At 42.4% G+C, this 12,844-nt stretch overlaps 1 protein-coding gene across 2 annotated transcripts; it reads right to left on the bottom strand.

Moving 5' to 3' along the window:
• Nucleotides 1-818: 818 nt before the first annotated feature.
• On the bottom strand, nucleotides 819-11,536 carry ssbp3b (single stranded DNA binding protein 3b). Of its 2 annotated transcripts, XM_072437827.1 has the most exons (18): nucleotides 11,368-11,536; nucleotides 10,667-10,739; nucleotides 10,479-10,540; nucleotides 10,306-10,390; nucleotides 5,888-5,977; nucleotides 4,895-4,969; nucleotides 4,645-4,707; nucleotides 4,461-4,524; nucleotides 4,292-4,365; nucleotides 4,147-4,211; nucleotides 4,006-4,057; nucleotides 3,727-3,762; nucleotides 3,584-3,638; nucleotides 3,443-3,507; nucleotides 3,273-3,351; nucleotides 3,163-3,191; nucleotides 2,982-3,083; nucleotides 819-2,113 (listed from the first exon to the last, which is right to left on the bottom strand). In XM_072437827.1, the coding sequence occupies exons 1-18, from the start codon at nucleotides 11,421-11,423 to the stop codon at nucleotides 2,084-2,086; spliced, it is 1,155 nt and encodes a 384-aa protein (XP_072293928.1). In that variant the 5' UTR covers nucleotides 11,424-11,536; the 3' UTR covers nucleotides 819-2,083. The 2 variants fall into 2 exon arrangements, with proteins under 2 accessions (XP_072293928.1, XP_072293930.1); XM_072437829.1 differs by lacking the exon at nucleotides 4,895-4,969.
• Between the last annotated feature and the right edge of the window lie 1,308 nt (nucleotides 11,537-12,844).

The raw sequence follows: 12,844 nt of genomic DNA, 5'->3' as shown, positions 1-12,844 counted from the left end.
TGCATGTTCTTGTTACCATGGGCTCTTTCCATGAATATGCTTTTGTATCTGGGGGGTTATAAATGTCAGTGTTTTCTGTGTGGGCTGTCTGGGCTCCTGAAAGCAAAGCACTGTGGCTGAATCTTCTTAAGGCAGACGTATCTTGTTATTGACCTAAACAGAACTGTTTGCTGTCGTGTCTGGGATTTATTCATGTTAAAGGTACTGTCTGTCAGTTGTGTAAGTCCTACAGATCCTCTGTACACATGCATATATGAGTCATGGAAGTAGGTTAATATGTAACTGCCTTATCACTGGATATTGATTAAAGTAAAGGCCTGTATGACATGCAAAATTCACCATAAGGTCAGTTTGGTATGTCTTATTAGAACCAGCTTTATAAAACTTGCAACATATTGATTTAATATATTGCTGTTGTGTATAAAACGTTACGATTTTTGCCGTACAAGCCAATTGTAATAACAGTAATAACAAAGACTGAATGTTAATCTAAACAAGTCGTTTTTCCCTCTCAGGCTTTCACTGGCATTAACATGAAGCTTTGGATCCTGCCAAGCCAAACCCCATCCTGTGGAGCAGTTGGCACTGCTTTTCCTTTTGTTAAACAGGATCCAGCAAGAGCTGCTTCAACCAAACTATGAACTCTGAAATGAGATGTAACTGAAGCCTCAGGCTCAACGGGTTCAGTGCACCTACTTACAGGTGACTCATGTAAAGAGAGCACACAGGAGCTGTTGGTCCAACAGAGGGCACTGTAGTGAATTCTTCTTATGCTCTAGAATTTAAAATAAAACTAAAGAAAATAGACACCACACCAGTTTAAGTTATTGTAAAATTATATTAACAAGCAATCTTTCCTCAATTTGAAATAAAAAAATATCAGCAAATAAAGGCAACATATATGTGTATGCGTAATGTTCACAGGAAAATAATGAAAAAATCATTGTCACATTTACAAGACTGCTGCTAACTTTATAGGATGCCTACTAGAATCAGTTTAGAAAGCTTTGACTAACTCTGAATAATTGGGTCAATATACGTAGTCAAAGATTGTATCAAAATATAAAAAATGTGTCGGGACGAGGCCTGGGGAGCAGTCAATGTTGCAGGAACGACAGGTGAACAACCAGTATGCATAATGGGATTAAAAAGGGTCAGCTCATTCATTGCCATTTCAACATAATAAACCCTAACCCAAAGTGGAGAAAACACAGAAGACTACGACAATGAGGAGCAGAGCGTTTAAAAGCACAGGCAGGTAAACCACGTCTTAAAGCAGGTGTCCACACAGAGAGAGCAGCACTAGGTAGTATGTTGTACACAGATTCTCAGCATTCATGCACTCATGTCGTAGGCCGAAATTCCCTTGATACCATTCCACAGCAGTCCAGATGTTAACAGACTTACGAGTTTGAGCAATTGGAGTATTTAAGAGCCATCTGAGCACTGACATACTGCAAGAGTCTTCATAACTGCTTGTGAATCCTCTAAAAAAAAAAACCTCTCTGAATAGAAAGGTGGATTTTTTAGCAAGAATCATAAATGGTGGCCAAAGAGGAGAAAACACAATTTGAGAGTCCTATGTTGACTGACCGGGAAAAATGACAAGGCGTTCCAAGCTCACAAAGCATTTGCACAATCTCCAGTGTTTTCAATGACAAAAGCGGGAGACATTTCCTGCACATCTTTCAACACAAAGCAATAATAAAAAATACAAGAGGTAAACTTTAACCATTTCCCTCCGTGCTCAACGGGAGCAGAGGAGTTTGGATGGGCAGGGACGGGGGCGGGACCCTGCTAAGGACGAGGGGAGAGAAACGTGTCATGTATGCATCAGTAGCTGGTTTTGTCGTCACTCTGGGGCTGTGATTAATGGAGAAATTGTCCTTCATTTTGAGCCAGGAGCAGTGGTCGTCAGCCATTTTGGTTTTTCCCCCCTATCAGCATTCTGGTTTTAAGCGTAGATTCCCCAAAAAGGTGCCCATCTGTCCCCCAATTTGGTGCTGATGTGTTTGGCTGTGTCCTTGTGTGAGTATCGATCCTCAGGAATGATGGCAAGCATTGTCAGGCGAGTGGAGGCGTGTCACACACTCATCGTCATGGTTGGAGAATACTGAAAATAGAGAGAGAGAGAGAGACATTTTCAACGCATAGTTCATAGTTTAAATTGATTTTCAAACAGTCAAACTACCATAACATGCACACTGCTGCTTGTTCAAAATCCACATTAATTAGCTGCTGACGCCAAAGAGCCTCAGTTGGTGAAGAAAGTGTTTTGGGCCAGACAAGCTCAAAGAAGGTCATGCGATTATTGGACGACCTTTGAGGGAGGTCACAATTTCAGTGGTGTTAATAGTAGCTGTTTATTTATTTGTTTATTTTTATCTTCATTTATTTTCCTCTCCATCCCTTGTTGGGAAATGGGAGGTTTTGTCTATAGGAGTTTTTGTTTATAAGAGTTCTTCTATTGAGTGTTTTTTTTAAACTTCCTATAAGTTATCTGTTCTTTTCCTCTGTATCTACCTGCGTTGCAACAATGAAATTTCCCCATGTGTGGACAATAAAGGATTATCTTATCTTATCTTAATACTGATGAAGACGAGACCGTCCTTTCCTCTTGGGACAAAGATGATCCCTTCGTTTACCCTTTCCCCCCACATTAAAAGGTACGGTGCAAGCTTTCACCTCAGCCTTTACAGAAAGATATCTCCTGCATGTACAGTGATGGGAGGCCCTCTCTGAGCCATGTATAGATAGAAAATATTTCCAGTAAGCATTAGTGAACTAGATACTTTCCGAAGATATAGTTGGAGAATAGGTAAGACACAGAGGTGGGTGTGAGTATGTACATATACACCCCATATATTTGCCTCTGCCTCACTGTCAAGAACCATTGTTCTACTACAGGAGTAAATGTGCACGAGTGAACTTATATATAATATGACATAAAACCTCTTCTCTAGATGAGTAAAAGCACTTACGTTCTCGCTTTGAAAGGAGTGAAGAAAGTTTCCACTGAGCTCCCCATCATCCCGTGGTGTCCCAGGAGGATTGCTAATGCCACTTAAATTGTTTGGAGAATTCTGTAAATTGTTGAGAATGATTTCAACGTTAGTACGTTCCAAGTCATTGAACAGAAGAAAGTCTTGTTTTAACGATTACCTTGTTCAATCCATCCATATCACCAGACCCTAGCAATGAAAACAACAAATTAAATATTATCCCTGTAACATCCCATACTAAGGCAAAACAAACATGCAGCTTGTTGTTACCTAGTGACCCGTTCATGTGATGTGGTTCCATCCCAGCCATGGCTCCCAGGGGCCCATCAGAGCCAGGGCCCATAGGGAACTAAAGGATAAACACCAAAATCATGGACAAAGCTCATAAACCCACCGGGATTCTCAGGTTCTGACACTAGAATTACACAAACAACACCTACATTATTTCGGTTGCCAGGTCCAGTGTTGATCATGGTATACAAATTGTCACCAGAGTTATTAGAGTCTGTTGAACACATTGATCATTTACAGTATGTTTAAAATGTTTTTTTAATCCAAATGGTGAATCTGCTGTCACAAACCTGCAGGGCTTGGCATGATCGGAGTTCCTGGAGGTCCGCCCCCACCGGATGCCCCCTTCAGAAAAAATGCCACAATTTTAATACACGTGGCAATGTGCCTATACTAATATGCATTCTTCATCAAGCTGTCAAGATGTTCTCACCCCATAAGCGCCAGGAGAAGGTGATGAGTAAGGCATCTGAAAGCAGAAACACAAACATTATAAAACGCAGAAAGGGGAAATATAAGCTCTTTCTATACCTCAACACGCCATCATTCATCATCTGAGCGTCCTAACTGTATTAACGCAGTCTGTGGAGGCCTTGACACATAATACTACAATTACAGCTCTGACTTGAGCAGGAGCTTTTTACCTCCACAGCTCTAAGAATGGACTGCAATCTGAAACGGCACTTCCCAAAGTGTCCACATTAATACTCACAGAGTTGGCATTGTTGTTAGGATTGGGCCATGGTCGACCAGTCCCTGGACCCCTGAAGAAAAAAAATTATAAATACAAAAATCGATAACCATGCATTTTACAAAGACAATTTCAACACATACAGCTATAAAGAAGGCTTACATGTTTACTCCAGGCATCCCAGGGCCCATGTTGTTGTGAGGAGGCCTCATTCCACCACCAAAGTTCTTAGAAAGCAAAGAAAAATTATTTATTTTTATATAGTTTTACTACTAAAAGAAACATCCTTCAGTGAAATTGTAACTACCTGTGGGCCGGGTCCCATTGGCCCCATGCCTCGAGGCCCACTCATTCTCTGCATTGGACCTAGGTTAGGATGTCCTACAAAAGGAAATGTTTTCGCAGGTGAGTAAAGGAAAAAAAAGGGAAAAGCAAATACATAAAAAATAGAGGCAAATCTTTGCATATAACTCCACCTTGTGGCCGCGAGGGGTCCATATTGGGCAGCATAGGATGAGGGCCTGGTCCACCACCTGGTGGCTGGAAAATATATAATAATAATAATAATAAATCAGATGTCAACACAAAACTTCACACAAATCCCCACAGGTCAGCATGTGGAATAAATACTACTATAAATAGCTTTGTATTTAATATTACCTGGTTGCCAAGTCGAATGGGTGGACCTCTTGGGCCTCCAGCGAAGCGTGGGGACATGAAAGACTAGAAGGGGAAAAAGAAATTCATCGGATGAGAATTAAGGGCATTTTTAAAATTGAATAGTTTCTGCTTGAATGTTTGGGTGGACACAGCATTAAGCATTAAGCTCAAACATGAAGCATGAGCACCAAGAACAGAAGTCCCAAATGACAGCATCCAGACAGACTGAGAAAGGGCAAGGGAGCGTTACCTGACTGTGAGGTCCCATCATACTGTTAGGGGGAGGAGGCTGAGGGTGAGGAGAGCCCTGGGGACCAGGAGGACCCTGTAGCAGTGCAAGAATGAAGCAGTCGAAGATTGAGGAGGGAGTGGGGAGTGAGACAGGGAGACAGCAGAGATGTGAGAGAAGAGGGCCAGAGAGAGAGGCAGGGTTACTGCTGGGCAGAAGACAGTCGCTGTGCCAAGAACCAAAGCCATAAAATGTACAAAATTAAGATGCTTATTTTAAATGTTTCAAATGAAGCAAGAAATACTAGGCAAAGAAAGCAAGCGAATGACTTGAATGTGCAGAGAGATTGGGAGGTGGAGGATGTATGCTCTTTTGCCTGTCAGTCAAGACATTAAGAAGCTTGCTGCATGCAGCATGTTATCAAAGCAAATTTTCTCAGAATTAACAGCATCAATTAAACTCTGAGCAATTAGCTTCATAACAACAGTAAACACTGGCACTGAGCTGCTAATGGTACTGATCTGACAAACAGAAGTTGTATTGAGCATTATTCATAAGATTTTTCAGTGTGTGGCCATTTTCAATGCAATGTCTCGCTTACATTTAAAGTAATCAGTTTAGACACTGTATTGGGACAACCAGGATTAAAACCAGAACTTTAGACCCTCTCTCTGAGCCTTTTAGAGGCAGCTCTGAACTGCAGCCTGCCAACTGTTTATTCTCAGGAGATATTGATTTACAGTAGGTGCTGCACCTTTCGATTTCTCCATTAGGGAAAATGGGCAGGCCATGCCTGCCTGTTTACATCGTCAGTGGAGCTCAGACACATCCATGAAATGTGTACAACACATGTAATGTTAGCATTATTTACTTATTTTAGGAAAGTTATTTATACCACACTGCATCATTTGATTTGCTTGATGACAAAAGGGTTAAATTCTTGACTGTAATCTAATCTAATATTATTATATTAAAGCAACATAAATATTTCCAAAAAGGGTGAGGTAGACCAACCTGGAAAAAGCCTGGTGGCATGGGTCCTCCTGGCATGCCCTCGCCTGGAGGCATCCCGCCCATTACAGGACTCGGAGCTGCTGCTGCACTCTGGAAAAAGACAAAATCATCTTGGGTTTTTGTTTCGCAAAAGCCAAAATTAAGATCTTTACAGATAAACAACATTTAATTTCATTAATTGCATCTCTCATGTAGAATCACACTAATGCAGAGTGAAGTATAAGCCAATAAAAGATGCAAGTACACAGGTTTGTGAGCGTGACTGATCAAGGGTCCAGTGGATCAGATAAACTGGGATTCACTGGGTCTATGGCTCCAAAGTGCTTCTGCACAGCAGGGGCTTCTGGGCCGATTTCCTGCTCAAACCGCAGCCTTAATTCACTAATGTGCCATTTGCTTCGGTCACACACAATCCTAATTGGCAGTTTTTCTTCTCTGTTACTGGAGTGATCCAAAATGAGCTAATGTTTTAGCGCAGCGGGTTCATCTTTCAGGTTTATGAAGCACAACTCAAAAGAATGCTCTTAGGATACAAATATACAATTGCTCCTAAAACAGAGGTGATAGACAAAAAATGAAACCTAATATATTTTGGGAGTATCCTGATGATGATATTTAGATATATCATCATTTTTATGGGCTCAAATCTGACGAATGTTAAAAGGATTTAATTACCCACAAAAGTGCAGAAATCTTACTTTATGCCCTTATTTAGAAGTTAACAACATGGTAAACCATTTCCATTTTTAAATCAGCTCTTTTTGCAACAATTGAATTTCACATTTTAGATTTTCATAATAATTCACAATATTATAAATATTTCCCCACCAATCTAAGTTAGGTACAGAAGTGTTAAATAATGATCACACGGGTATCGACAGCACCTCGCCTAATGATATCAGCTGCATCTGCAGGGCTTCTGTGAAATACCACAGCAGAGAGAGAAGTGAGGCCAGAGGGAACAAACACCACAGGGACACAAGACAAGACTCAGAGTAAAGAGGGAGCAAACTGACGAGTGCAAACTGTATGTAAGCAGCATGAGTCTAATGCTAATGCTGGGGCGGGCAAAAGTGACAAGAAATGTGCTAAAATGTGTCCGTAAATGAGGTTCGAGTATCACACATAACGTGAATTTACCACAACACAACAAAAGGGCAGAAATATCACTTTATACACTTGTTTGGGGATCACACTAGACGTTTCAGTTTCTTTTTCAATTTTTAACCATTTTAAATTATAGATGATACATTTCATATTCTAATTTTGCAAAACTCAAATATATTTCCCCACACCGACATAAAGCCTAATGGCCATTTATGAGTTTCGAGCTCTGGCAACGGTCCTCCATCGCCATAGCAATTACACAATACAAATGAAAATATGATATCTTTTAAATAGGGAAAAGTGCTCACAAAAGCCTTCAAATTCTGTTAATTTTTTGTTGTTGCCTGAACTCCATGAGCAGTCTTATTATTGCATATGGGTTTGTTCCTGTTGCAGTCAAATTTACTCACAATGCAAAGCACACCACGATTGAAGCAATCACCACCGCAATAGTCCTACAGTTTAACAAATCGAATGTGATTGTGTAAATGCGTTTCTTTATAGCCATGTGGAACATTCACAAGTCATGTAATATCAATATAACCTCAGCACAACAGCATCCTCAGTTGCATTTACCTCTAAACATGACATGAAAACAATGGCACATTATGAAGCAGAGAAGTGAAGAAGAGATACTATAATGTTAGTTTTGCTCTGGCTATTACGTGTTCTTGAAAAGGCAAAGAAAGGCAGCCATGACATGAAGAAACCAACCCGTTTAACCAGAAGTGAACTGCCCAGACAAGTCATTCAGACACAAGCTAAAAAAGAAGGCCGTCAGGATCCTCCTTCATTATGATAGGCGCCCTTCATGAATGCATTTTCCCACTAATTATCAAAATATCATAGTTACGTAACAGCAAACAAAGAGTGCTCAGCAACATTTCTGAGATCATTTTATGAGAAACACCAGTCCCTTGGAGAACGCAACCTCTTTATTGCCACAAAAGTCAATTGCAAACCAAATGTCAACATTCATTCATTTTCTACCGCTTGATCCCGTTCTGGGTCGCGGGTGACTGGAGCCTGTCTCAGTGACATTGGGCCTTAGGCGGGGTTCACCCTGGACAGGGGCCAGCTCGTCACAGGGTTAACACAGGGACATAGACACACAGATAAACATTCACTCTCACATTCATTCTAGGGACAAATTTGGCAATTTTGCCTAACACCTACATGTCTTTGGACGGTGGGAGGAAGCTGGAGAAACTGGAGAGACAGTAACACGGGGAGGACATGCAGACTCCGCCCAGAGAGATCCCGTGATGTTTGTCTGGCCATCAACATGTTAACATTTGTATAAAAAGCAGGCTGAACCAAATAGTGCATGGCTTCAGAGGCATGTTATGTGAGATCCTTATCACTGTAAGGCCACAGCTGTGCTCACTGGACTACAGACTGATGTCGCTTCAGATCCCAATGAGCCACGTCTGTCCATTTACTGTGGTACAGGAAAGAGGCAGATGTCTCAGCCCTGCCCCAGGCACAGCTTCTTTTTCGAGGTCCTTTCTTCACTTCCCAGGGGACTTGCTTTAAGGCAGACTCCCCAGCACCACAACCTAATCCCAACACCCACCCACCCACCATGATTCAGCGTGTATGTATGCTGTAAGAACTCACAATTTGAGACAAACAAATTTTCCCTCAGTCCGCTCTGGAGGAGGCGACAAAAGGCCAGAGCGGTGGTGGATGTGCTCCTTTCAGTAAAAAAAAAAGGAAGGACTGAGAGCAGGAGAAAGAAAAGCACATCATGATGTACTGTGTAATGCTATGATCAAACAGATAGAGAATAAATGGGGGGAATCTACATTTACACAAGGAGGTTGAGCTGAAGTGAAGACCACCTAACAGTGATATCTGACCTGAGCCCTCTTACTTTTTCCAATGAAACTAGTGCTCAAAGAAACTGGTCCCTATGTTTAGCTTGTAAATGTTTAACCATCAATCCACATCATAAACCCACAGTGGATCCTGACTGGATGCTGCTCGCTCTCCTCCCCCTCTCTCCCCTTTTCCTTGAGCTTGCTGCTGTAGATGCTGGGCATATGCCACTGTGCCACTCCCCTTTCCTTTTCCAATCTGCCCTTCAGCTACGTGACAGCCATCAATCATAGCGGACGCCATGGCGACGGGCCCCTGGGGGAGCGTTCGTCAGAGGCAGTGTGAATACACTGGGGCTTTACGACCGCTGCCGGCTAACAGAGCAGCGCTCACCTCCCCCACACCTAGACAAAGGCAAGGGTCCAAGGACTTGTACTGTCCACACAGACGTCCTCTTGACCCCCGCCACAAGGAGCCTTCAAACAGAGAGGTGAGTCTGCTTCACACATACCACCCTCTTGCTCCTACACGGATGTCTCCCATTTTCCTCATTTGCTTCAACACTTTCCATGTAACAACTGAAGTAAAATTAAGCATCTTCAGCAAAAGTGGCACCAACCCCAATTCAATACTTTCAAAATGTATAGTTTGGACCATAACCTGAGGAGAACACACAGTCCAACGTGATGGGAATTCATAAATTAAAGTGTGGTTACAAAAGGGCACAGCCACGCTGCAGCCGCTCTCCTGGATCCCAGGTCACCTGCTAGATCAGCCGGCCTGTTGCCCTGACAACCCTATCTACCAAGAGCAGGACCAACGTCTCCGCGTTAACCTCTTCCTGTCACACAACAACACCACTCCACATTTGACAATTACAGAGGATTATTTTAATAATAATCCTCTGTAATTGTCATATTCTATTCTTGAAAAACACCAATAACTTGCAAAACACTGCAGAGCTTCTTAAAACAGGATAAAAACGCCTCTACTTAATTTGAAATTGAACAGCGTTACACTATTCAGTATTCACAGTATATTATACACTTCAAATGTAACAAACCCAGAGATGATCGTTTTGTAAATGGGACAATACATTAGCCAATGGAGTCGACAGAGGCCAAGCAGGGAAGCCCCGCTCTGACTTAGGAGAACATGCTGACCTCAGCATCATTTTCCAGAAGCCCATAAAGCTCATTGTTTGGTGCAAGATGACCACCAGAAATAACTAAACTGAGTGCGCTTTTTGTTAAATAACTGGAAGGTAAGGCACAATGAAGAATTATATGCCAGAGCTTTAAGTCTAGTTATCTACAAACTACTTCATTTCTTTCGAGTAGGATTTCCCCAAACTTTTTGTTTGACTAATCACCTGTGCTATACATAAGGGGCATTTGTTACCCTTCTTACGCTTGACAGAGAATGTGGTGTGTGCATCAGCAGAAGACTGGGCATCCAGCATTACTTCTTTTCATACAGGCACTACTCACATAATCATGGAAGGCTTTCGCTTCGCTGGAGTGGTCACATGTCTCTCTCCTCTCCGGCGCAGCACAATATAAGTCCCAGAATACACTGTGGACAAGACAGGTCATGAAGCATGCGCAACCAAACAAACAAGCTCCAGTCCTGTTTACAGATAAAAGGCGACATCATCACTTACCACCACCAGGAATGTAGAAATCCAGGGGGTTCACCCAGAGTTATGTTCTTCTCCCATCGGATCTATAAAAGTAACAATACAATTTATTCACAAATCACCTATGTGCAACAACATGTTATCCGTTTATAATCACACAATTTACATTTCAGAAATAATTTGAATATAGCTCAGAATACAAATTCATTTACCTCTGATAGAAAGGTCTGTGCAGACTTCTGTGCCCCTATGTGTAACAAATACTCATAGACATAGAGAGCCAACCTGTGTAAAAGTAATTCACGGTTAATAAAAGGATAAACAAAAAAAACGCAGGAGCTTGTGAAATAATTGTCCTTCTAAAAAGCAGTGACTAGTCGAGCAGAGGCTCAGAACAATGGCTGCCAGCGGCTTGTGCCAAAAAAATGTAATGAGGAGTTGGTACACACGCAAAAGCTCGGGAAGAAAGAGAGAAGTCTCCAAAGTGTCTGGCACCGTGTCATAAATGTACATGTGAAGACACAATAGCATCTGCTGTGGAGAGTGTAAAGCTGGTGGCGCTGGTGAGGCAGACGCAGCCTTTCCAGGGCGCAACAGAGAAAACAATGTAATGTGGGAGCAAGGCGATGTTATTGTTGTTCGCTCCTTGCTGTGCTCGGCTCCGGATCACAGACTGTTTTAGTCGAGGCGACGAGCACAGCGGTCGAAAACAAAGCGAAATGTGTTTACAACAGAACATAAGGCCAAAGGTAGTCGCGACGCAACACAGGGGAGGAATGGCGAGTAGACAAGGCGGTTCATTCAATTGCCTTCTTGGAGGAAATCGCCTTCTGCTCTGTCCAGCAAACAACGGAGCCCGAAGGAGCAACTTACGGCGCAAATACCACACAGAAATGAAGGTTTTTGAGCTTACTTTTCTCTTGCTTGGCCGTCCGACGGCACCGGGCTGCCTTTGCCTTTAGGAAACATTTTAATGTGGGAGGTATTTCTGTTTTTCGCTATTTCATCTGTCAGATCATCGCGGCCGCACTCCAACCGCACTGTTCCTCTTCAACTGCGACTCAACCGAGCCTCGTATGGCGAGGGGCGGGGCCATGCTGACGGACGCTTGCATCAGCCAATCACCAGCCGCCAAACAGCTTAAGGTCTGCCCATTCATGCTTTCACTTTGCTGTTTTGACGCCGTTGCTTAATGAGCAGCGTCATCTCGGGAAACAATCCACATTTACCGTGGCACTTGTTGCACATAAACGGACTGTTTCTTATTGAAACCAAAACATAGGGTTTTGTGATCACTATATTTTTTATATATTGTTAAACGATAAATCAATCCATTTTCCTAATGACTTCCTGTTGAATGCAACATTTTGAGGACTTTCCCCCTTCAAAATATATAGTAGTTGGAGTAGTAGGACTTTTCCCCCTTAAAAAGCTATGTATGTTGTTTTATGGTAACGGTGAATTTATTAGAGGTGATCACATTTTTTGTGTGTTGAATAAATGCAATGTTTATGTTGTTAGTCTGTCGTAACTAAATTAATGTAAGCCTAGATATATAATACTTTATAAACGCATGCCTAATAATCAATCTTGGGTCTGTTTGAAAACGTCAGAGAAGTTCCACCTTAAACCGTGACAGAGGTGGGCCCCTCCGCCCCTCGGCCCCTCCGCCCCTCGGCCCCTCGGCTCCGGTGGTGAGGCTCGAACACTTGTGTGATTGTTGTGTGCGTGAGTGAGAACAAATCGCTTCAAATGGGCACCATGCTCAGAGTGTATAGAACCACTGTCCGGTCCGCAGGCTCGTTTTCCGCTGCCTGTTTTTATATTCGGTAGAACACGTTTTGGTCAACTCTTCTTCTTCTTCTTCTTCTTCTTCTACTGCAGCTACTTCTTGGGGTAAGGACATATTGCATGTTTACAGCTGACCTTAGGCAATGGCGCACACACAGTGACTGAGTATGTTTTGAATCCTTCATAAACCCACTTCAAATGAATGGATAGTGTTGACAGTCGCGTGGTCCTTGTAAAGGTCACTACGGGATCTCTTGTGCTGCACCTGCGGCCCTCGAGGGCACAAGTTATGGGCAGAGGTTATGGGCAGAAGTTATGGGCAGAGGTTATGGGCAGACACTTGAGTTCCAACCAATAGACTCATCTAATCTAGTGTCTCCTGCTCTTAAAATACTTTGTGCCAGAGCCTTGGAAAGAAAAAGCAGTGACTGTCATTGTTAGATTTCAAACTTTAGGGGGAAATGAAGACAATGTTTTAATACTAACAGTAATTCCACAGGCTTCAGGTTGTGTTGCTTTGTTGAGAAATTCAACTGGGAGGAGATTATTGAAAGCGTCTTAAGACAGACTTTGCACAACACAAGCAAGTTGTGTTTTTT

The sequence above is a fragment of the Eucyclogobius newberryi genome, unplaced genomic scaffold (assembly GCF_026437365.1).
Source record: "Eucyclogobius newberryi isolate DKJ021-1_F unplaced genomic scaffold, fEucNew1.0.hap1 SCAF_9, whole genome shotgun sequence".
Lineage (NCBI taxonomy): Eukaryota > Metazoa > Chordata > Actinopteri > Gobiiformes > Gobiidae > Eucyclogobius > Eucyclogobius newberryi.
The sequence above is the reverse complement of the archived record's forward strand: the minus strand, read 5'-3'. Positions and strand labels throughout refer to the sequence as shown.

Excerpts from the sequence above, each read along its gene's own strand:
- ssbp3b (XM_072437827.1), bottom strand. The coding sequence starts at position 11,423 with ATGTTTCCTAAAGGCAAAGGCAGCCCGGTGCCGTCGGACGGCCAAGCA. Across the intron at positions 4,970-5,887 it reads TGCCACCAGGCTTTTTCCAG|GGTCCTCCTGGTCCCCAGGG; the intron begins GTTGGTCTACCT and ends GCACTGCTACAG. Across the intron at positions 3,639-3,726 it reads CTTCTCCTGGCGCTTATGGG|GGGGCATCCGGTGGGGGCGG; the intron begins GTGAGAACATCT and ends TTTTTTCTGAAG.